Source organism: Saimiri boliviensis, chromosome 19 (assembly GCF_048565385.1).
Source record: "Saimiri boliviensis isolate mSaiBol1 chromosome 19, mSaiBol1.pri, whole genome shotgun sequence".
Classification (NCBI taxonomy): Eukaryota; Metazoa; Chordata; class Mammalia; order Primates; family Cebidae; genus Saimiri; species Saimiri boliviensis.
The window spans coordinates 40,335,352-40,360,074 of NC_133467.1; the positions used below are offsets into that span (position 1 = coordinate 40,335,352).

The window sequence follows — 24,723 nt, forward strand, 5'->3', positions numbered from 1 at the left end:
ATCAAATCAAGAAGTAGCTTGGTTGACACTTCTGCAAAACATCTTCCAGATGTGACCACTCTCAATAGCTCCGCTGCCACCGTGTTAGTCCAGGCTGCCACCGCCTCTCGCCTACATTCCTAACCGGTCTCCTTGCTCCTACTGTTGTCTCGCTGCAGCCCAGAGGCTCTGTCTCCAACTAAGCTTGGTGGCAGTGAGGACTGAGTCCCCTCCCAGCCAGCTGTCAGCCATGCCTCCATTCTGTCTGGTTCTCAGGGCTGGAATCGCTGGGCAGGTCTGGCCAATCCTTGGCCTTCCTAGGAGAAAATTCCTAAAACCTGAAGGCATTTAGCCAGGAAAGACCCAGAATGGACCCAACTATTCCTGTTTTACCCAAGCCGGTGGGTCCACTTTGGGGATGGCTTCTCCGGCTAGGAACCTCTGAGTGTTCTGAAACGGGCCTGAACCCTCACAGAAGCCCCTGTGGTCCCAGAATGAATTCGGAGGTCTCCATACCGAGCCTGGACGACGGGGAACGACCCTCCCAAGCTAACGCCTGTTCTGCTCCACCGGCCCACTCCGGGAAGTCCTAGGATCGAAGGATGGGCCCAAGACCCGCACAGGCGAAGCCACACCGGTGCGGCCCGGGTAGGTCCCAGGGCGGAGAAAGACCTTCCCTCAACCCCGCCCCAAAAGGCCGACCCACCCTCCTCCCGGTCCGCTGCGTCCGATCCCCCGGGGGCCCCCTCGTCAGTCCTGGAATCTTTCACCCGTGACAGGACAGGCCGTGGAGCTCGCGGGTGAAGCTCGGCCGTTCCCGAGTCCCTGCGGGGCGGCCCCCGAGCAGCCCGGGGCCCTCCGAGCCGCCGGCTGCCCGACCGCGCCGAGCCGGCCCCGCGCCTGCTCCTGACGCTGCGCGCGCGGCCGCGAGGCCTCCGAGTCGGCGGGGGGGGCGGGGCCCTCGCGCGCTCCCCGCGCTGCCCGCTTCCGGGGCGCTCGCGGCGGGCCGAGGCGCTGGGGCGCCCGCTGGGAGTCCGGTGCCGCGCTCCGGCTTCCCGTCACCTCCCCGTCCCCGTGTCCGGGGAGGCTCGGCCCCGCGCCCCGCGGCCACCCCCGGCGGCGGCTGCAACCGCCACAGACAGGCGCGAGGGGGCGCCGCGCCGGGCCGGCCCGAGGGCGGGGTCGGAGGGACTCGGCCGCCAGCCGGGGGAGGCCGCGGGCCCTCGCCGACGACGGAACTTCCGTCCTGCCGCCGGGTTCTCACGCCTGCCGGCCCCGAGGACACCATGACGTGGAGGTTTTGGGGGGCCGCCCCTGAGTCGGGTGCTCCTCCTCGTACTCGGGCGAATGGGACACGAACGGCCCACCCCTCGCTCTCTGCCGCCCGCCTGCCGCCGGCCGACTCCTAGAGCTCATTTTTCGCCCTTCCGGGCTGCAGGAATGCAGATGATTTCTCGCTGGGTGTTGGCGAGGGCGGAGCTGCGGAGAAGCGCGCGCCCGACAGCTTTCGGGGTAGCCGGGTCCCCCGGGGCGGGCCGCGGTGGCTCCCCTAGGCGGGCGAGGCTGCAGTGTGCACAGGCGGCCACAGGGTGGCGCCAGCGGCCCGCCGCGGGACACGCTCGGAGCGCGACGCCCCACCCGGCATTGACCATCAAACCCAACGATCTGGAAGCAAGTTGCTCTGCGTGTCATTCTCCTCCTGTTTTTCCCCTAACCTTTTAGGAGAGTCATTGACATGTTTCCGTTTTTATCCCAGCTGTGTTATAGAGTGGAAGGAAAATATTTTGTCTCTAAACTACAGCCCAAGTGTGAGAGCAGCATATCCTGAAGCCAGTTCGTAATCCGCCAGAAAATCAGGAAGGTAAAGCCAGTCTCTGGAGGCAAGATCTGGACTCTGTGATGTCGCCGCTTCTCCCCACTTGAAGTTTCTCCCTGCAGTGCCACGCTTGGAGATTGGGACTAATTGTTAAAAAAGAATTTTTTTTTTTCTGCCTCCCTACAGGGCAGGGGCCTGGGACTGGCAGCATTTCTAGCGTCTCTAGAAATAGGGTGGTTATGAGAAAGACCCAAGGGAGGGGGCAAGAATAACACACCGAGGTGTCATCATGAGTTACCCCCTTGTATGCCTAGAACACGTATGGAGGCATTCTCTTTTAGTAAAGTCAGAGGAAAGCCATGAACCAGCTATCCTGAGCACGGAGGCGTGAGCTCTGTCAGCATCGCAGTCCCTTAGGAGTCACCTGTAAGTTAGATTTCCTTATCATCTATACTATTCCCTCTTATCTCCCTGAAATCTGCCCACTCCTGGCTGTGTGTGTCTCTCTGTCTCCCTCGCTCATTCTGTCTCTCTCTCTGTCCTAATGTCCTGTGCCTATGCACACACTCACCTTTTTACGTTGTTCTGAGAAACAAAATACTATTTTTCAAACTATATAATAAGATAATCAGGCTACACTTGACTTGGTTTTTCAAGATTTCTTTAGAGTAGGCCTCATTTCAAGTCATCTCTGATGACCAAATTTCCAGATGTACCCCAGTTGAAGTCAGTTCATTTATTTCCTTTAATTGTTATATGCCGTGAGCCCTACAGTTCCGGTGGTGCTGAACTTTTGGACGTTTGTGCGCAGTGCTCATGGGGAGGAAGTGGGCAGGGGACGGTCCAGACCGATGGCCACCCACTGAGCTGCTGCTGCTTGGCCTCCTGGGGCGCCTGCCGGTGCACCCTGTTCTGCAGCTGTTCCTCTTGTTCCTGGCGCTTCAGGTCTTTTTCTCAATGTCTGTGTTTTTGCAGGTCAGAAGTTACCTTCTTCTCATGAGCAGAATCCAAAGGGATTTCTAAATTCCACTTTTTCTTTCTTTTCAGTTCTTTCCATATTGTCACGCAGAGAACAGTGTCCACTAAAAACATAATTCCCACGACCACATAGAAAAGGAAATGAAACCAGACAGGAGTTGGTGACTGGAGGCCTGAAACAGAAAAAGACAAAGAGAAGAGACACTATTTAGAGACTGAGTTATGTTTGGAAGGGAAGGTTGGTTGAGACCTGATGTACCTGTGTCCAAGGAGGCACTGGTCGTCTCAGGGAGCAGGAAGGAACTGGTGGTAGCTCTCACTGGCTATATGGTGTATAGATGGGGACAGGCTCCTTGGAAGAGCTTAATTGCCAAGTGCCGTCAGTGGACTTACTCCGTCGTTTCAGAGACAACTGCTATCTCTGTGCCATTTAATACTTGAAATGGATTTAGGTTGAGGAGTGACTTTTTCCGCCACAAAGAGCCTTTATTCTGGAGCTGACAATCCCTCTGCCACCGTTAGACAGATACTCGGGGAGGTGGTGATTTGCAGTTTACAAAAGTACTGTCTTATAAATCTACCTTGTGAGCGCCTTGAAGCAAGGACTCCACTGGAATGCCTATAGCCCCAGACCTGTGACAACAGAGAGGAGGAACTGGAAAAATTGTTGGTGAGATTGTTGGTGAGGGGGAGGGAGGCAGGGAAGCGGGGGCGGGGGAGTGTCAGCGGGCGAGGCAAAGAAAATAACGAAGGAGAAGAAAGGATAGAGGAGGAAATGAAGGAAGGAGATGGAGGAAGGAGAGGCAAAGCAAAAAGAAAACGAAAGGAAAGGAAATAAAGTTTGGGAGAAGAGCGATGTTCTGATCGAGGATGGAGAGGCCTGCTGGGGGCTTTTCCCGAAAAGACTTTCCCCTCCTGTCTGGGCCATGAAACCCTCGAACAAACCTCAGTCCCAAGGGAGAGAAGGGAGCCCCTCGAACAAACCTCAGTCCCAAGGGAGAGAAGGGAGCCCCTCGAACAAACCTCAGTCCCATGGGAGAGAAGGGAGCCCCTCGAACAAACCTCAGTCCCAAGGGAGAGAAGGGAGCCCCTCGAACAAACCTCAGTCCCATGGGAGAGAAGGGAGCCCCTCGAACAAACCTCAGTCCCATGGGAGAGAAGGGAGCCCCTCGAACAAACCTCAGTCCCATGGGAGAGAAGGGAGCCCCTCGAACAAACCTCAGTCCCAAGGGAGAGAAGGGAGCCCCTCGAACAAACCTCAGTCCCAAGGGAGAGAAGGGAGCCCCTCGAACAAACCTCAGTCCCAAGGGAGAGAAGGGAGCCCCTCGAACAAACCTCAGTCCCATGGGAGAGAAGGGAGCCCCTCGAACAAACCTCAGTCCCAAGGGAGAGAAGGGAGCCCCTCGAACAAACCTCAGTCCCATGGGAGAGAAGGGAGCCCCTCGAACAAACCTCAGTCCCAAGGGAGAGAAGGGAGCCCCTCGAACAAACCTCAGTCCCATGGGAGAGAAGGGAGCCCCTTCTCCCTCACCAGTGGCTTCGCGTCATTTTCACTCACCGCGCACCTGAAGCTCCAGCTCAGGGCTGCGCTTAAGGAAGTCTCCGTCTTCTGTGGCAGCCTCGCACCAGTAAAGCCCAGAGTCTTCACTTCTAGCAGCTAATATTTGGTATTCAGAGGATGTATTCCTGCCTTGCAGGGTCTTGCTGCCCATGTAGAAGGCGAAGGAGAGCTGCAAACCCGGCCTCTGCCGGAGCAAGTTTGTTTCACAGCTCAGGGTGACTAGATTCCCCTCCAGGAGCGGGGATGTCACAGACGCCTTCAGCACTGGAGCTGGAAATAGCTCTAAAGAGAAAGTTGATGGGGGACAGGGTTGCCTGTTTAGCATCCAGGTCCTTTTCACAAGACACGCCTTTTACCCCCTTGGGAAAGCTGGCCCTGGGAAATGCATCCATAAGGCATAACCTTTCTTACTTCTGGCAGAGAGCCATTCTTGGGGTGTCTTAATAGACATCATTAGGGTTGCCAGCTTGCTCAGTCCTACTGAGAATACCCCTGTACCAGTGGTCCCCAACCTTTTTGGTCCTAGGGATGGGTTTTGTGGAAGACAATTTTTCCACAGCCAGAAGGAGGGATGGGGATGGTTCTGGAAGGAAACTGCTCTGCTTCAGATCATCAGGCATGTGCAGTTCACAATAGTGTTCATGTTCTTAACAGAATCTAATTGCCGCCACTGATCTGACAGGTGGGGGAGCTCAAGGGTAATGGTGCCTCAAGAGGAAGCTCACCTGTGCTGGGCGGCCCTGTTCCTAACAGGCCACGGATGGATAAGGGTCGGGAACCCTGCTTTACGTGGTCCATCCTTCCCTGAGTGGCCATGTCATCGGGTAGCCCTTTGGGCAGTCGTCAACTAGGAGTGAAGCCTGATTCACACGCTTGTCATTTCAGTGACTCATCACTTGCGTTCCTGACTTAAAAAGATAATATGGGGCCGGGCGCGGTGGCTCAAGCCTGTAATCCCAGCACTTTGGGAGGCTGAGGCGGGTGGATCACGAGGTCGAGAGATCGAGACCATCCTGGTCAACATGGTGAAACCCCGTCTCTACTAAAAATACAAAAAATTAGCTGGGCGTGGTGGCGCGTGCCTGTAATCCCAGCTACTCAGGAGGCTGAGGCAGGAGAATTGCCTGAACCCAGGAGGCGGAGGTTGCGTTGAGCCGAGATCACGCCATTGCACTCCAGCCTGGGTAACAAGAGCGAAACTCTGTCTCAAAAAAAAAAAAAAAAAAAAAAGATAATATGGGACAGTAATTTCTTTCCCGCAGGAGTGAACTTTTTTTTTTCTCAGAAAGAAAAAAGGTTGCTAGTGATTGATTGTATTAAAAGGAAAGGCCGTGAAAGTCAGACAAGGCCATATGCCACCTGGACAGAGGAAGCTGCTTAGCTTGCAGATGCTTAGAAGGAAGTGGTACCACAGAGGCTGCGCTGTCCCTGAGAGGCGGACGGACAGCATAAGCCGGTTCCTAATGTCCTCTGACGCTTTCATGGGATTCCATGGTGTTATTTTCTTATAACTCTCCTAGCTACCTAGAGTGAGTCTCTCTATTCCTTACAACCAAAATAAGATGAACGAAATGGATCTACATTGTGCCCTGGCTTTGGCATTAGCTGCTGTGATTATTGATGGGGGCTGCAGTACCCTGGAAAGAGCAATGGACTGGGACCCAGAGACCCCAGTTTTGGTTCCATCCCAGCCACTGGTCGTGGTGTGGCCTTTAGTTAGGCAGTTGACTTCTCTGGAGCTCAGCTTCTTCGCTTGTAAATGAAAGTGAGGAGTTTAGATTATTTATGATGGTCCCTTGGAGGGAGGGACTGTCAGTTCTACGACTATTCCAATACAATACCTTTCACAGTGACAGACACTCCTGCTGATGTGTAACGATTCCTTCCCATGCCTGAGCAATGGTAGATTCCATTGTGATTTATGTTGGTTTTCGGAATGGTGAGATCAGAGTTCCGGTTGAAAGACTTGATGACTTTGCCATTTTGATAGTAAAACACATTGTACACCTGCTTATTCTTCCACGCATGACACCTCAATGCCAGAGGCTCTCCTTCCATGACGACTCTGCTGGAGACCTGGAGTAGCAGCCAGTCTGAAAAACGTGAATTCAAAATGTATGCAAACAGTGGAGGAGGTACGAAGAAGCCCGAGTTTGGCTGTGGGGCTTTCCGTTTTTTCTCCTTGAAACATCCAGCCTCAGAGCTCTGCTAAATCTCAGGCCTATATCCAGTGCCTCAAATTATCTTTCGCTTTGGTGGAAATAAAAGCAATCTTTACTGGCAACTGTGCACGCAGCCCTTTCTTATCTTCCCTTTCCAGATCTCAGAAGTCGGTTGAAACAAAAACAGTTCAGACAGCATGGTAGGCAGAATTCTAAAATGATCCTAATGACTCACTCCCTTCTGCAATCCCACTGAGTGTGGGTAAAACCTAGGACTTGCTTCTAGCCAACAGAATATGACAAAGATGATGGGATGTTACTCTTGGGATTGCTACATTGTGTAAGACTCTCTCTATTCTGCCAGTGACCTTGTGAGCCTGGAAGAGCTTCAAAAGAAACACAGCAAAGTCAACACCCTGCCTGCAGCCTTGGAAGACCCTCAGCAGGGCGCTCAGCCAAGCTGTGACGGCAGTCCTGACCCATGGAAACGAAGATCAAAAATGTATGTTGTTGCAAGCTGCTAAAATTGTTTCACAGCAATAGAAAACAAATACACTCCACCTCTTGACAAATTTGTTAATAGGACCACTCATCTTAAGACAAACACACAGAAGGGCAAACATCAGATGCAAACATCCTACTACAGTGACAGGAATACTCACATATTAATGACATCTTTAGCAAAACAAGCTCCAAGTCAATGGGTTCTTTCTTTGGACATACACCTCTACACATAACCAAAAATGCTTCACCTACTTCTCCAGAGGCAGTTGATTTGGCTAAATAAAAATGGGGTTCTTAGGAGACCAAGGGGAAGAAGAGAAAATAATGCTTTTTCCCTCTCCAGAACTTATGTAAGAATGGAAGGCAGGTGTTTCTATTGCTACATGTAGCATGAATTTTACAGTCATGGATACTGACATAATGCTTCCAAATATAATTAATTCTCTTCCCTCCCTTCTTCCCACCCACAGCCAGAAGGTGCTGGAAGATTGCACTGCCTGAACACTGACATGTTTACATACCCAAAAGAGTGGGAAATTGTAACATTGTAACACACCTCCATCAGAAACCGTCAAACACTAGTAATTGTAGGAAATACTTGAATGACACAGTTAACAGACTTGATTTAGTGGGATGCTATACTTTAGAAAGAAAATTCATATGCTTTCGAAACACACATGCAACGTAAGAAAAATTAAGTGTGAACTAGGCCACAAAGCGTTTTTCAACAAATACTAATGAACTGATACTATATTTAACACAAACTCTAACCAAAGTGCCATAACATTAGAAATCAATAACAAAGAAACACCCTCCAAAAAACTTCTAAATAATTCATGAATAAAAAGTGTCTAATGGAAATTTAAAAAACTTTTAACCTCAAGTGGTAATGGGAGTATTACAAATCAAAACTCACAAGATGCAGCTTTTAGCAGTTGTTACTAATTTCCTACTCAACAATCATTCACCCATCTTCGTGCCCCTGGAGTAGGTCGGGACACCCGTTTTCAGCCATGTGATTAGGATTCAGGCCCACCAACCAGCTGCATTTTCTTGGTCTCGGCATATACAGATTAAATTGAAATGCCTAAGAGTCAATGAGCTGCAATTGAATCTCCCACGGCTGACTGTGGCAAAATATTTTAAAATAGGGCATGACGGCACCGACCCCAAATTTTGGTGTATTGTACTGTAGTAAAATTAAGAAGTGTTGTTCATTGAAAACAAACAAACAAAACTCTAATATGATAGTGAAAAGACAAGCCACAGAATGGAGAATGTATTTAAGACACTTGAAAAAGGACTTATATGCAGATATCCAGAATATATAAGTAACTCTTGTAAGTCAATAAGAAAAAGACAATAGAAAAATTGTCAAAAGACCTTACAAAAGAGGAGACCCAACATGTGAATGGTCAATATCATAGTCATTAGGGAAATTCTGAATTTGCATTTATATATCCAAAGGAGTGGGAAATTGTAACATACCTCCATCAGAAACTGTCAAATACTAGTAGTGGTAGGAAATATTTGAAACATGTGAAAAAAAAAAAGGTCCACAGCCATAAGAGGTCAAAACCAGAAACAATCCAAAAGTCCCTCAGTAGAACGGGAAAATGTGAAATATACATAAATAAGAACAAATGAGCTTCAGTTTATACAGTTCACGATCATCATGTTGAGAAAAAGAAACCAGACACTAAAGAGTACATCCTGTCCCGTGCTGTCGCCCTTTATATGAAGTTCAAAAATAGGCTGAAAACCTACGGTGCTGGAAGTCAGTGTCAGGGGGTGGACTCGACACGGGCAAGAAGGAGCTTCTGGGGCGCCGGAAATGTTCTATTTCTTGATCTGGATGCTGTTTACGTTGCAAAAATTTACTGAGGCGTACACTTACGGCTTGTGAAATATAACATAGGTTATATTTCAATGAAAATTCACATTAAAACGTAATGTAAAAAAGATATGAGTCTCAATAAGTCACTGACGCTGGTCGTCCTAGAGTCCGTGTAGAGGCAAAGAAAATGACCTCTTCCCAGCCCCAGTCATTTTGCTGTCACTTGAACCATGAAACACTGCTGCTTGAACTATACAGTGTCTCGTTGAAACAGCTCCGTCAGAGGTCGCAGTGAGCCAAGATCGTGCCACTGCATTCCAGCCTGGGCGGTGGAGTGAGACTCTGACTCAAAAAAGAAAAGAAAAGAAGAGAAGCAGCTCTGTCGGCTTCCCTCACCTCTCCATCCTAAGCGTTTATTTACGGAGATGTAAGGGGCACATGAGGACCGTCTCCCCTCAGACATTCAGACGGTTTCAGCACATTTCCTCAAATAGCAACCGTGTCTGCATAAAGGTCATTTTGCCTCCAGTGTGGATTAACTTTTGCATTCTCACTTGCAAAGAAGTTTCAACGCATGACTTCTGAATAACTAAATGTACATTTGGTTATTTTGTCTTGCATAGCGAATGAAGCATTTTTTTTTTTTCCTGAGAATATTGCAGTCTCCATCTCTTGACAAACCAGAAACTCCTTACAGGTTTAAGTGGGTGGTGGGTTTTTCTGCTTCTATTTATTAAAATATGACAATAATTCCATGTTCCGAATATTATTGATATATTATGAAATGTGCCCCCAGAATGTATGTATAAAGATGTTTACTGCAGCAGTGCTTATAAAATAAAAAGAATGGAAAGGTCTTACACATTTGCTAATAGGCAGAATGGTTAAATTAATTCTGGTACAGCTGTGCAGCAGACATTTTAAAGCAGATTTCTATTTTTTTTTTTTTTTTTTTTTTTGAGACGGAGTTTCGCTCTTGTTACCCAGGCTGGAGTGCAATGGCGTGATCTCGGCTCACCGCAACCTCCGCCTCCTGGGTTCAGGCAATTCTCCTGCCTCAGTCTCCTGAGTAGCTGGGATTACAGGCACGTGTCACCATGCCCAGCTAATTTTTTGTATTTTTAGTAGAGACGGGGTTTCACCATGTTGACCAGGATGGTCTCGATCTCTTGACCTCGTGATCCACCCGCCTCAGCCTCCCAAAGTGCTGAAATTACAGGCGTTAGCCACTAAAGTAGATTTCTATTAATATAAATAGGCCTCCAAGATATTTTAAGTGACAAAAGTAAGATGTAGGACAATACATAGAAAGTATCCTACCAACCACAGTTTTAAAACTACATATATATAATATATATATTATGTATAATTTTATATATATATATTAGCAGTTGTTTTTCTGCGGAAGGTGACTGCAGACCTAGGGTTCTGGGGTGGGAGGCAGATAATTCATTGTTCCTCATTGCCCATTTGTTTGAATTATTATTATTTACTATGTGCAAGCATACATTTGGAATGATAATACAATCTCAGGGCCTAAGTCTTACTTTAGACATCCCACTTAGAGCTGGCCCAGCTGAATTACTGTCGGTACTCAGTTTAAGGACCCCGCTGTGATGTTTTGAGTATACTGACTTAATTTCACCTAGTAGGTACGGAGAGCTGAGACCTGCACTAGAGTAAATCGACACACACATATCTGGCGTCCAGGAAGGAGAGAACACAGAGGAAGACCTTGTGGTTTCCAGCCCTCCTGGTCCAAGTCATACTTACCTCTGCGGACTTCCAGCTGCACGGGGTCACTTAGCACTGAGAGACCTGTCCGGCACCTGTATTCACCACTGTCTCTGTCGCTGGCAGAGGCGATGCTGTAGCTGGGGGTCGAGGTCGGAGTGGCTGTACCGTTGAGAAACCACAGTGTGGCGCTGTTCCCAGGCACACGGGGCCCCACGCACTGTAACGTTACGGTTTCCTCTTGGAACACGCTGACCCATGGAGGCTGCAAAGTGATCCCGGCCTTTGTGGGGTCTACTTGGACATTAAAAGAAGAAAAAGAAAAAGATCAAGTGGAGTAAAAGGGAGGGCTCTGGGCAACCGGTAAGGCTTTTTGCGGATAGCACAAGGGAAAAATACAGATTTCGATTTATTTGAAAAACAGGCGAGTGGAAACCTACAAAAGCCAGCCTTTAAGAGTGTTCGACTCCTGCTGCAGAGACTTCTGCTCCTGTGATTAAATCCTCATCTGGGTGTTGGGAATTGGGGGCTCCTGAGGATTAAATTACTGATGTAGGTTTTTGCGCTGCGAGCAATGAAGCAGGGTTTTAGACTTGGACAAGCTGTTTTCCTTATCCTCTGAGCTACACTGTCTCTTGAGAGTACAGCGCAGGTCAGCAGCTTCTGCACTGGAAACGGCGGCTGAAACTCCTCTCTTTGAAACCTTCAGTACTTGCCTGGCTCTTTCTGAGGAGAAAAAAACCCCACTCATCTTTCTTGTAAAGGAGACTGGTTTGCCAACATCCCATTGGGAAACCCAGCAGGCTACATCAGTGTTTGTGCAATTCTGGCCCTTTCCTGCTGTTATATAAACATTTAGGCATTTAATTTGGAAGAAAGAACTCATTCAGAAAACTTTTGAATGAGATCTTAAAAATCACTGTTCTTAAGAAAATCATACTCTGAATATGGGAGATTTTACATAATTTGTAAATCTTTCTCCTTTCTCTGCTTTCCCTATCTGCTCTTCTTCAGGTTAATAGGACCCATCCTTTGGAAGTACGAAAACGGCATAGAAGCAGAGCTGGAGATCACTCACCCACTTGCCCGTCAACTGGAACTGCAAGAGATCAGAGAATAAAGATACCAGTTGGTCCAGGGAAAATGATGAAGAAGAGAGAATTTGGGAGACAGAATTAATGTAGACTCTGAGGGATCAGCGTAGGTCTTTTGAGTTTCTAGTTCCCTTTCTCAAAATTAAGTACTAACAGAACCGAGCAAGCTACAGATGGTTATCAATGAAACGTTACTGTGGTTCTTCCAGACTTAATGCTACTCAGTGCCTCCCTTCCCATCCTTTTGACAAAATAAGCTCTAATAAACCATGGAAGCACAGACACAGTTGTCTCCACACTCACGAGTTCTACCCAAAGTTACCACAGCAAGACAAAACTCTTGACTCCCCACAGCCACAGCTGGTACCCTTCTAACCATCGCTCTGGGTCCAACTTACCCCAAAGGAGCAGAACTGTCAAGAGCCACATGTTATCTTCAAGCTGGTGGGAGCAGTGAAATCTGTAACATGTCAGATATTGAAGAGGTTCTGCTGGGGGCTCCGGAGCCAAAGTAGAAAAGAGGAAGGAAATTGCCTCTTCTGAACATTTTCATCATGTTCCTTTTTTGAGAAATACATCTTGAATTCATGAAACATGTTTTCCCCAATTCTCGTACCTCTTAGCCCGTCTCTCCCAGTTTGAAGCTCTGACTTTTATGTTATGAACTCTCAGAATCCAGGGAAAAGGCTGAAGTTTTATTGACATTCTATTCTGATTATCTTTTCCTGCTACCATTTCTGTTTCTTAGGGTTAGAATATGGCAAAACCTCACTTTTAAAAATTGGTTCAATGCCTGGGTCATGCCGCCAAATGATCATTCGAATCCAGAATTTTCTATATCAGCCTCTATGAGGCCATGGGAAAAGTCACTCATCTATGAGAACCGCCCTAATACAAACCACCCTCTGCTCCTCTGGGGAACACAGACGGGATCAATCTCCCATTTTTGTTAAAAAAGAAAACAAACTCTCTTCCTGAAAGACGTCATGAATTATGGAGTGTTTATTTTGGCTAAATCCAAGGAAATTAAAAGTTTAATGTGGATGCTGTAGAGGAAAAAAATAACTCATGTACATGGATAGGAATATCCTCAAGAAGAGAGTTTCAGGGTACAAGTGGGGAGCTCTGTGCCACTAAACCGAGGTGGTTTCTGAGACAGACTTGTAACCCTATAAAAAGACTTTTAGCTGTGGTGATAAGAGAGAGAGAGCTAAACAGAAAGTGGGAGTGCAGAGAGATTTGGGTGGCAATCTTACCGGCAGAGAATGAAAACTGATGACAAATCTTGCTGTAGATTGACATTCTGGCCCCATTTCTCACCTCTCCCTGAATCTACACTCTCTCCACAGCCTCATAAATATACCTCTCTGACTCTTGACTGTGGCTCATCAGGCAACTTTCACTGGCCGGTGAAATATGAATGGAAATGACATGGTGCTAACTTCAAACTTAGCACTTAGGAAGGAAGCTTCACACATCATCTCTCACCCTCTTGTTCTCCTGCGATTGCTGAGACAGGATCATGTTTTAGCTAGCCAGCCACAGTACGAGGCAGAACTGCCCTGGACATTGCAGCGTGACGTGCAGCTGCCTCACCTGCCCTGCATACTTGTGAGTGAGAACTAAACACTGACCATTACATGCCACTGAGAGTTTAAGATTGTTACACAAACAATAGCTGACTGACACAAATGAAAAGCAAGGAAGAAAGGCTGGGAAGAATCAGGGTGTTCCGAAGAGATGAGAGAAGCCTCAGCTTGTTGAAATTTATGTTCAAAGCCTGAATTTGTAATTATTTTACTATTTTGTCTCCAAAGTTTTCAACTATATGCATGTACCACAATTTATTTCATCAACTTCTGTTCATGAACATAAACATGTAGGTTATTTTTAATTTTCTACTGTATGATCAGTAAAAAAGGCTGTTTACTATCATTGATAGTCCCGTGCCTACCTTTAAACATTTGACTGACTGCTTCCTTCAAACACATTCCTAGAATCAGTAGTGCTTGCTCAAAGGAAATGTACATTTTTTTACTTTGGATAAGATGCTATCAGATTGTGATCACTGTCCTCATCACTGAATAAATTTTAGAGTGCTTATTACATGCCAGACAAATACGCTTGATGCATATTTTCTTATTTAAGCCTCACAATAATCTGTGAGTAGACAATAGTATCTGCATTTTACAAATAAAACATCTAGTGCAAGAAGAGATCAGTAATTTGTCCAAGGTTGTGAAAGTAGAAGCAGGATTCAAAACCAGACAGTTTGATTTCCTTTATGTACTCACCATGGGAGTAAATCAGTGCCCACCCCATCCCTTACGATTCCTGCTGCTTCTTTGAAAAATAAGTGAAATTATCTCATTGATCAAGATAATACGAGGGAATTAGGATTGTTGTGTAAGGGGAATGTAAGATCTACAACCTGGAAGGATAAACTACTTTTTTTTCTCTAATAAATAGCTGTTGTTTCCAAATGTTGAGGAAGTCGCTGTTGATGGAGGTTTAAATTCACGTAAGAAGAGCTAGAAAAATGTAGGAAACATAGCAACGCGCGCAGAGTAGTTTTCTAGCATTTGATGGACAATGAAAATCATGCTCTGTTCTCACGTACTATTATTTTTTTCTATTTTCTTGTCTTGGGTATGTCTTTAGCTCTGTTCTCACTTATAAGCGGAGCTGAGCAATGAGAACGTGGACACATGGTGGGGGAACAGCACTCTGCGGCCTGTCGGGTGGGGCGAGGGGAGGGAGAGTATCAGGAAGAAGAGCCAATAAATGCTGGGCTTAATACCCAGGTGATGGGTTGATCTGTGCAGCAAATCACTATGGCACACATTCACCTACGTAACAAACCTGCACATCCCACACGTCAACCCTGGAACCTAAAAAAATTTGATGGAAAAAAAAATCATGATGCTTACAAGAGCCATTAGGATAATTTACATCCATATATGACATTTGTATTTCCATATACTGATCTTTTTTATGCATATATTGTTATTTTCTCTCTTTTTTTTTATACTGATACTTTTATAATGCCATCATACTCATAGGCTTCATTTTTTTTTTTTTAATCACTTTACAGGCTAGGTGAGGTGGCTCACGCCTGTAATCCCAGCACTTTGGGAGGCCGAGGCGGGTGGATCACGAGGTCTAGAGATCGAGACCATCCTGGCCAACATGGTGAAACCCTGTCTCTACTAAAAATACAAAAAATTAGTTGGGCGTGGTGGCACATACCTGTAATCCCAGCTAGTTGGGAGGCTGAGGCAGGAGAATCGCTTGAACCCAGGAGGCGGAGGTTGCGGTGAGCCGAGAATGCGCCATTGCACTCCAGCCTGGGTAACAAGAGGGAAACTCTGTCTCAAAAAAAAAAAAAAAAAAAAAAAAATCACTTTACAAATGCAATTTTCTCAAGGGTAGATGCAAACTCTTATCTGCCAATTTTAACAAAAACTGCTGTCTTCTCTACTACAGAAAATGATTTATGAACAATTATTTGATATGTTTTTTAAAAGGTAAGATAGGCTGGGTGCAGTAGCTCATTCCTATAAAGCTCAAGCTCAACACTTTGGGAGGCCAAGGTGTACGGATCGCTTGAGCCCAGGAATTTGAAACTGACTGGGGCAACATAGTGAAATCCCATCTCTACTAAAAATAAAAAGAATTAGCCGGGCATGGTAGTTCATGCCTGTGGTCCCAGCTAACTTGGGAGGCTGTGACAGGAGGATTGCTTGAGTCTGGGAGGTTGAGGCTGCAGTGATTGTGCCATTGCACTCCAGCCTGGGTGACAGAGTAAACAAACAAATGCTAAGAGAGTTTAAACTTTATATAGAATTTGCAGTGAGCCGAGATTGTGCCATTGCACTCCAGCCTGGGCCACAGAGCAAGACTCCGTCTCTAAATAAATGAATAAAGAAATAAATTCATTCTAAATAGGAATGCAGGATGTCAGCTTCTGGCCTAACAGACTCTGAGTCTGTCTATCACAGGGAAAAAACAAATAAAAAAGAAAACGCTTCACATGAGCTCCTTCCCCAAGTTTTAACTGCCTGGTAGCGTGAGTCAGGTGCAGACACGGCAGTGCTCTCCTGAGACCCTCATTTAGTGTACGGTGTGAGAGACTGCAGTGGCTTGTTAGATCATACAGCGTGAAAGCTCACCATCTTCCCCGTGCCCTAATGCACCACCATTTGGTGTTAGCAAAGCACTTTCAGAGTCGTGGTGACAAGGACGGGGGCGTTGGCTGAGTCGGAGGGCTCTAGGTAGAAGGGGTAGACGGGTCAGAAAAGTCTATGAGGTAAGAGATTGGCCACAGACTCTTCCTACTTCTTTGTCCTTGTTCCACCCCAGGGGAAGAAAAAAAATCTTTACTTTCTTTTAGAACTTAAAAAAGTTGACTAATATTTCATACGAATGAAAAAAAATGTGTACTATATATGTGTATGTGGTGAATGGTGCAAAATAAGAAAATGAACATTTATGAACCACAACCCAAATTAACAACTAGAATATTATTAATGTCATACCAGATTTCCAGCCAAGATGGAGTAGCAGGGACCGGATTTATCCACTCGCCTGAAACAAAACTAAGCGACACAAAAGAATAACATATCTGAAAATGTTTTCTTGAAACTGTGGACATCAGGCAACAAAAGACAGTCATCCCTGAGGATCGGGAAGAAAACAGATGATTTTTTTTTTCTTCCTGTAATTGCCTTGCCCACTGCACTGAGAGGGTCTCCAGGCTATGGCACAGGGAGGGGAACTCAGACAGATCCCAGTGGAGTCCTGGAGTGGAGGAGACAGAGCTGAGAGTCTGGAGAGATCAAAGTGGCTAAAGTTCAAAGATCAAAAAAATGGAAATGGAAAAAGCTGCACATAGAGAGATCTGCTGAGGGTCCCCACCAAGTATTCAGCAGAGTAGTAATCAGTGTGTTGAGCTAGGAGGAAGAGGCCGACGCACAACAGGTAATTTAAAAGGTTTACTTGAGCCATAGCTGCGCAAGACATACTTCCAAGTTAACTCAAGGAGTGCTCAGTCAGCCTTTGTTAGAAGCAAGTTATTCAAGGCAAAGGTAAGAAGGAGTGGGTGGATACAAAGTTCTTTGAGAGAGGTTTTCCTTGGTTTACAGAGATAACATTGATTAGTTATTGGCTACACATTGGTGAACTGTAAGGTATGGGTTACGGTGTCCCGCACATGGCATTTATGGCTGTTGGCATCAGTCTGGAGCCCGTATAGCAAGCGGAGAATAAATGATTTAAGAGAGTTAATAATTTAAGAGAGAATTATTTAGCTCAAGGGGAGGTGATGACTGCAGTTTCATTCCAATACCTCTCTGAGCCTGATAATTTAAAGGGGCTCACATTCCTGAGATAAAAAGTTTCTTCTTTTTTTTTATTTCACAGGTGCGTGTGTGTGAAAAAACGACCCCAGGAAAGAACCACTTGAAAACATTAACTGGGCCGGGCGCGGTGGCTCAAGCCTGTAATCCCAGCACTTTGGGAGGCTGAGGCGGGTGGATCACGAGGTCGAGAGATCGAGACCATCCTGGCCAACATGGTGAAACCCCGTCTCTACTAAAAATACAAAAAAATTAGCTGAGTGTGGTGGCGCGCGCCTGTAATCCCAGCTACTTGGGAGGCTGAGGCAGGAGAATCGCTTGAACCTGGGCTGCGGAGGGTGAGCCGAGATCGCGCCACTGCACTCCAGCCTGGCGCCTGGTGATGGAGTGAGACTCTGTCTCAAAAAAAAAAAAAGCCGGGCGCGGTGGCTCACGCCTATAATCCCAGCACTTTGGGAGGCTGAGACGGGTGGATCACGAGGTCAAGAGATAGAGACCGTCCTGGTCAACATGGTGAAACCCCGTCTCTACTAAAAAAAGTACAAAAATTAGCTGGGCGTGGTAGCACACGCCTGTAGTCCCAGCTACCCGGGAGGCTGAGGCAGGAGAATTGCTTGAACCCAGGAGACGGAGGTTGCGGTGAGCCGAGATCGCGCCATTGCACTCCAGCCTGGGTAACAAGAGCGAAACTCCGTCTCAAAAAAAAAAGAAAGAAAGAAAGAAAGAAAATAAAAGAAAATTATACTATATGGTCTAAAAAGGGGAGGAACTGTCAGTTCCTGGAATTACTCACCATTCCTGGAAAACTCTTGAATAATCCACCCCTTGTTTAGCAAATCATCAAGAAATAACCACAAAAATAGCCAACCAGCAACGCTTGAGGCTGCTCTGCCTACGGAGTAGCCATTCTTTATTCCTTTGCTTTCTTAAATAAACCTGCTTTCACTTTACAGACTCACCCCGAATTCTTCCTTGCATGAGATCCAAGAACCCTCTCGTGGGGTCTGGATTGGGACACCTTTCTGGTAACAGATAGAAAAAATATTTGAACAAACAATGGCCAAAAATTTTTCAAACTTGATGAAAACACAAGAATGTGCCACCCTAAAATATGACTTTTTGGCATAAGGATGATTTTGAGCTGATTATTTTGAAAAACAGTACACATTGGAGAATTCTAAAAACACAGTAGAAGTTACTCTTTTATAAGGGAAATTTACCTTTTTTTTTTTTTTTGAGAGAGAGAGTCTTTTTCTGTCGCCCAGGCTGGAGTGCAGTGATGTGATCTCAGCTCATTGGTGCAACTCCGCCTCTCAGTTTCAAGTGATTCTCCTGCCTCAGCTTCCCAAGTAGCTGGGATTACAGGCACGTGCCACCACACCTGGCTAATTTTTGTATTTTTAGTAGAGGTGGGGTTTCATCACGGTGGTCAGGCTGATCTGGAACTCCTGACCTCAGGTGATCCGCCCACCTCAGCCTCCCAAAGTTCTGTGATTACAGGCTGGAAATTTCCATTTTTAAAGGAAATCTCCATTTGTAAGGCTATCTCCCTCTTCCTGCTAGGAAAAGAAGGAGGACTACATCACAAAAGCTTTTATCAAGGTAGAAGACACCAATTTCAATCTGCATAATAAATCTTACTCTTGTTTGCTTTTCCTGAACATTTCCCCATAACTGGCTTTCCCAACACCGTTGTTTCTTTCTTTTAGCTGAAGATGCTACGTAAGTGAAAATTCTAGGCCCCTCTTTGAGAGTTTTTCATTTTTCCCTGAGTATTGGTTTTTCTCTTGTTAATCTGTCTTTTGTTATTAAGGTTTATTAAGGTCCTAGCTGAGAACTCAGAAGGGTAGAAGAAAAATTATTTTGTCTCCCCTACACTATACATTTACAAATCCAAGATTCTCAATGAACCCCAAGCACAAAAACAAATCAAAACACCCCCCAAACAACAAAAAACATGAAGAAAACAGCATAAGGATATAATAATCCAATTATTGAAAATTTGTGATGAAGATAAAATCTCAAAAGTGATCGGAGGAAAAAACGACATGCTACACACAGAGATACAAAGAAAACATCAGATTTCTTGCTGGAAATAATGCAAGTGAGAAGACAATGTAGCTGCAAAATCTTTAAAAAGTACTAAAAGAAAAAAAGATGTTATAGATGTGTAAGTGTTTGATTTTATAAGATTATACTGCTTTGCCCTGCCATTAATAGGATATGAGGATTTCTGTGTCATTAAATTCTTTGTCAACACTTGGTATTTGTCAACAAAAAGAGTTGAACTCTGTAAAATTTTGGAGATTTATTTTGAGGCAAATAGGAGTGAACAATGGCCCGTGACACCGCCCTCAGGAGATCCTGAGAATGTGCACCCAAGATGGTCAGGATGCACCTTGGTTTTGTACATTTTATGGAGACATAAGGCATCAATCAATTCATGTAAAATGTACATCGATTCAGTTTGGAAAGGCAGAACAGCTGGAAGTAGCAGGCAGGTTGGGATTTTGATCAGATTTACACCGAATATGTAACACATTTGAAGAGGATTTATACTTTATGCCATTGAATCTTCCAAACCATAAACCAAGTATATCTATTCAATTATTTGGTCTTTCTTGATAAACTCCCATAATTTGCATAGTTTTCTTTATAAATGCCCTGTGTAAATCTTACAGGATTTCTTTCTAGGGGTGTGTGTGTGTGTGTGTCTTTGCTAATTCAAGTTTAAATGTTTGTTAGGGAGCATTGATTTTATATCCAGATACCTTACTAAAGTCTTTAAATTTTTTTTCAGGTTAGATTATTTTACAAATTTTTTTGTGTCTTCTTTGCACACATTCCTATTTTCTGCAAATGTTTAGAGCTTTAAATTTCTTCCTTTCGGCTGGGCATGGTGGCTCATGCCTGTAATTCTATCCCTTTGGAAGGATGAGGCGGGTGGATCACCTGAGGTCAGGGGTTTGAAAGCAGCCTTGCCAACATGGTGAAACCCATCTCTACTAAAAATACAAACATTAGCCGGGCGTGGTGGTAATCCCAGCTACTCAGGAGGCTGAGGCAGGAGAATTGCTTGGACGCAGGAGGTGGAAGTTGCAGTGGTCACTGCACTCCAGCCTGGGTGACACAGTGAGACTCTGTCTCAAAATGAATGAATGAATGAATGAATGAATAAATAAATAAATAAATAAATAAATAAATTTATTCTTTCCAATACTTACATGGTGATTTTCTGTAGGATTTTGATAGACATTTTTTTTTTTTTCAGGAAAAATGATGTCTTATTTCTTAGTTTCCTAAATCGTAAATGAGTGTTAATTTTATTGAATGCTTATTCTCTACAAATTGAGATCATTATATAGTTTCACTCTTTAAATTTATTATTGTGGCTAATTACATTTTTAGATTCTTGCTGATAAAGAACTCTTAAATTCCCAAGTAAATCTAATTTCGGCATGATTTATTATATAAGATATTGATAGATTTGGTTTGTTAATGTCTTATACTTAAGATTTTTAAATGTGCATTTGTAAATTTCACCAGAAGCTTTTCAAAGTTAGTAGTCTTTTTTTTATTTTTATTTTTTGAGACAGAGTCTAGCTCCGTCACCCAGGCTGAAGTGCAGTGGCACAATCTCGGCTCACTGCAACCTTTGCCTCACAGGTTCAAGCAATTCTCCTGCCTCAGTCTCCCGAGTACCTGGGATTACAGGTGCCTGCCACCATGCCGAGCTAAGTTTTGTATTTTTAGTAGAGATAGGGTTTCACCATGTTGGCCAGGTGATCTGTCCGCCCTCAGCCTCCCAAAGTGCTGGGATTACAGGCATTAGCCACCATGCCTGGCCAGTTATTAGTCTTTTTAAAGAATCAACCTTAGACTTTGTAGATTCTATTTATTGTATTTTGGCTTTTTTTTTTTTTTTTTTTTTTTTTTGAGACAGAGTTTCGCTCTTGTTACCCAGGCTGGAGTGCAATGGCGCGATCTCGGCTCACCGCAACCTCCGCCTCCTGGGTTCAGGCAATTCTCCTGCCTCAGCCTCCTGAGTAGCTGGGATTACAGGCATGCGCCACCATGCCCAGCTGATCGGCTTTTCTATTTGAATCACTTTTGCTCTTTATTTTTATCTTGTTTTTCCTTTATTTGGTTCTATTCTGTCCTTTTTCTGATCTCTCAAGTCCCATGCTTAGGTTGTTAATATTAACCTTTCTTTGCTTCTAATACAGAAATGTAAGAGTCTCTTTTTTTTATTCTAACTACTCTTTTAGCTGTATCTCATACGTTTGGATTAGCGATACTTCTGTTACAAATAACAGAAACACAGTTATTTGTGAATATTGTATTTCTATTTTTTAGTAATTTTTCTAACAGTGTACCATGCATGTTTTGTATGAGAAAGTATGAAAATCACCACCAGGATGAAATCTTTAGAGGAGGATTCATTCACCACTTTCAGGTTGTAGGCAGTGGCAACAGAATTAATACCAAAAATTCATGGTTGTAGATTCCTAATGTGTAAATATTTTTCTGTAGCCACTCTATGTTATCATCTTCTTCCTCAAAGTATTTCAACTCTGGCAAATCTATCTATGAAGATGCTGATTGTCTGCAGAGTGTGTGTGTGTGTGTGTGTGTGTGTGTGTGTGCGCGCACGCGCGCGCACATGCATATGGCTGAATGTGCGAATTCATTACGAATTCTTTCAACACTGGACATATGTACAAAACAAATGACCTCCTTTATGACAGCATCGTCCAGAATTTCTAACAATTTTACTCTTGGTGAAACAGTTCTTTCTGTCTTTCAATATTCTTGGGGATTAGTGAATGAATAAGGGTGGCGATCATTGTTCCTGTAGTGACCTATGGGAGGAAGCAGATTCAGGTAGTAATGAGAAACTTCTCTGTAAGTGGATTTGACTGAAGTGTTTTGCAATGTAATACTACATCAACCAGAAGCTTCCACTCTAATGATGCAGCGAACGCTCCTGCCTACAGTTCCTCCAGCACACAATCCAGGCAATAAGTAATCTTTACTCTGTGATCAAGGTTTGTGGGAGTCAGATCAGTTTCTCTGAATCTTGAAAAGCTCTCAACTCACATAACTCCTAGGGCTTGGGTAGCTGTGGGTTGGCGGACTCTGCAAGACTGTCCTGCGATAGTCATTTGCATGAAAATCTTACACTTTGGGGGATCAGAAGGAGCATGTGCAGTGGTTCTAATCCTTGAAAAAAATTTTTTAAAGACAGGGTTTTGCTCTGTCACTCAGGCTGCAGTGCAGTGGCATGATCATGGCTCACTGCAGCATTGACCTCTTGTGCTCGAGCGATCCTCCCACCTCAGCCTCCTGAGTAGCTGGGACTACAGGCACGCACCACCACGCACTGCTCATTTTTATATTTTTTGTAGACTCAAGGTCTTCTTATGTTGCCCCAGCTGACCTTGAACTGTTGGGCTCAAGTGATCCTCCAGCCATGGCCTTCCGAAGTGCTGGGATTAAAAGTGTGAGCCACCGCATGTTGCCTGAAACGTTTTGCACAGTGATTTTGTTTCTTAGAGGTTTGTGCAGTCTATAAGGGTAAGACTGATCCTTACTCATAGTCTTGTTCTTTGTCACCACAAAGTTTCTCTTCCTCCAGTCACCTCTAGTGTGATTCTTAGCAGGAAGTGAAAACAAAACTTATCAGAAAGACAGAATGAGAAAGAGAGAAAGAGAGAGAGAGAGAGAGAGAGAGAGAGAGAGAGAGAGAATGTGCGTGTGTGTGTTTCATCCATCTAAACAAGCCTGGAACACTCCAACGTTTCAACGTTTTACTTAGATGAGAACATCTTTCTGTTGTCTCAGTTTTGTACTTGAGGTAAAACGACAAGAGGTCAAGTTACTTCCTCTGGGTCAAAAATTAGTAGATGGTGCCGTGCAACACAAACTAGCTCCCTGTCTGGTGCTGTGCAGTAGTGACAGGAAAATTATAAGGTTTAACAGAAACAGAATTATTGCTAATTGCCCTTGAATAGGCTTCCCTCTACACTTGTAACTCAGCAATCCTCTGTCACGCAATTAGCAGCTTTATCCTGTGGAAGAGGAAGGGGCTAAAATTAGTCAAAGTCGAGTCATCTTTGGGGAAAATTAGTCCTTTGCAGCAGGGGTGTAGAGAGTGAGTCAGGAAATGAAGCACTGTTGGCTGGGTGCAGTGGCTCACGTCTGTAATCCCAGCACTTTGGGAGGCCGAGGCAGATGGATCACAAGGTCAGGAGTTTCAGACCAGCCTGGCCAATGGTGAAACCCCGTCTCTACCAAAAAAATGCAAAAATTAGCCAGCCTTGGTGGCATGCATCTGTAGTCTCAGCTACTCCAAAGGCTGAAACAGGATAATTGCTTGAATCCGGGAGGCAGAGGTTGCAGTGAACGGAGACTGTGCTGCTGCACTCCAGCCTGGGTGTCGGAGTGAGACTCTGTCTCACAAAAGAAAGGCAGGAAGGCAGAAAGGCAGGTAGAAAGAAGGAAGGAAGGAAAAGGAAAGAGAAGAAAAGAAAGCAAGCGTTCCTGGCCCGGTGGCTCATGGCTATAATCCCAGCTACTTGGGAGGCTGAGGCAGGAGGTTCACTGTGCCCCGGAGGTTGAGGCTGCAGGGAGCCATGATTGCACCACTGCCCTTCATCCTGGGCGACAGAGTAAGACTCTGTCTCTAAATAAATGAATAAATAAAAGTAAAATAAAGCATTATATCCTCATGGTGGCTTAGCATTTGGTAGAAGTAGCAGATATTGTACATCTTCTGGCTTTTCAGGGGGTGAGTACAGGCTTCTTGCAGTCAAAAGGGACAAGGGGAGATGTCTCTTCTTACAACTCGAATTTACAATACTAGGGTAGAGCTCAATAAAGACCCTGTTCAGGATACTGTTAGCATTTGAGACGATCCTCTGGCCTCCCTCCTCACCTGACCCTATGAAGATATTGTAAGAGAGGTGTAAGGCGTAGTTTATGGTAAGGTTTTCTTTTGAACATTAGCCTAGAAGGAAGGGGGGTAGCTACGTTTCTGCTCACTGCTGAGTCACAGAGGCTTGAATAGAATCCCTTAGCAGCAGCCTAAATAAACAATGACAAATGCTAACCCGGCGAGAATTGAGGTGGTTTCTAAGTTACAACTAGAGTCTGTCCCATTCTACCACTGACTTCTAGATCCAAGTCTTGGCTCTTTTCACTTCAGAGACATCTAAACAATACCCCAAGAAGACAGGAAGATGTGGAAAAGTTCGGAACTTCCTAGAGACTTGTTGAACGGCTTTGGCCAAAATACTGATAGTGACACGGACAATCAAGTCCAGGCTGAGGCTGTCTCAGATGGAAAGGAACTATTTCCATGTTTCTAACATGGCAGTCTTCAGTGCTGTCTCGACGGTTTTAGGAACTATGGCCTGTGATGCTGCTGGGGTTCAGAAAACGATACCTCCAAATACAGCACTTTGACATGCTTACCTAAAGCAGCCCCCTCAAGGTAACTTTCTCAGACCTCTCCCCACCCTTACCTACACCTCACCCCCATCTTCTTACTTTCTTGAAGCACCAGCAGGGACTCTCTATGGAACTTCCTTATCTAAGAAAGATTCTTTCCAAAAGACATGCAAATTGTCGGCCGGGCATGGTGGCTCATGCTTGTAACCCCAGCACTTTGGGAAGCCGAGGTGGGTGGATCGCTTGAGT

General features: G+C 45.1%; 2 protein-coding genes across 3 annotated transcripts; one reads left to right on the forward strand and one right to left on the reverse strand.

Moving 5' to 3' along the window:
• Positions 1 to 347: 347 nt before the first annotated feature.
• LOC120360177 (uncharacterized) lies at positions 348 to 13,784 on the forward strand. The gene is made up of 4 exons (XM_074389758.1): positions 348 to 380; positions 759 to 2,221; positions 2,843 to 6,998; positions 11,586 to 13,784. Exons 1-2 carry the CDS (start codon positions 348 to 350, stop codon positions 1,386 to 1,388), a joined length of 663 nt encoding a protein of 220 aa, XP_074245859.1. The 3' UTR covers positions 1,389 to 2,221; positions 2,843 to 6,998; positions 11,586 to 13,784.
• On the reverse strand, positions 2,512 to 12,148 carry FCGR1A (Fc gamma receptor Ia). 2 transcript variants are annotated; one of them, XM_039460200.2, is made up of 6 exons: positions 12,064 to 12,148; positions 11,650 to 11,670; positions 10,611 to 10,865; positions 6,176 to 6,427; positions 4,332 to 4,616; positions 2,512 to 2,946 (listed from the first exon to the last, which is right to left on the reverse strand). In XM_039460200.2, the coding sequence occupies exons 1-6, from the start codon at positions 12,092 to 12,094 to the stop codon at positions 2,750 to 2,752; spliced, it is 1,041 nt and encodes a 346-aa protein (XP_039316134.1). In that variant the 5' UTR covers positions 12,095 to 12,148; the 3' UTR covers positions 2,512 to 2,749. The 2 variants fall into 2 exon arrangements, with proteins under 2 accessions (XP_039316134.1, XP_039316135.1); XM_039460201.2 differs by having other exon boundaries at positions 2,878 to 2,946; positions 4,339 to 4,616.
• Positions 13,785 to 24,723: the final 10,939 nt, after the last annotated feature.

What these genes read in the sequence shown, in the direction of transcription:
- LOC120360177 (XM_074389758.1), top strand. Translation starts at nt 348, where the DNA reads ATGGACCCAACTATTCCTGTTTTACCCAAGCCG. An exon ending in TTCCTGTTTTACCCAAGCCG is followed by an intron (nt 381 to 758) that starts GTGGGTCCACTT and finishes CACCCGTGACAG; the next exon opens with GACAGGCCGTGGAGCTCGCG.
- FCGR1A (XM_039460200.2), bottom strand. Translation starts at nt 12,094, where the DNA reads ATGTGGCTCTTGACAGTTCTGCTCCTTTGGG. An exon ending in TCCAGTTGACGGGCAAGTGG is followed by an intron (nt 10,866 to 11,649) that starts GTGAGTGATCTC and finishes ATGTCCAAGTAG; the next exon opens with ACCCCACAAAGGCCGGGATC. An exon ending in GCTGGAGCTTCAGGTGCGCG is followed by an intron (nt 2,947 to 4,331) that starts GTGAGTGAAAAT and finishes TTTCTGTTTCAG; the next exon opens with GCCTCCAGTCACCAACTCCT.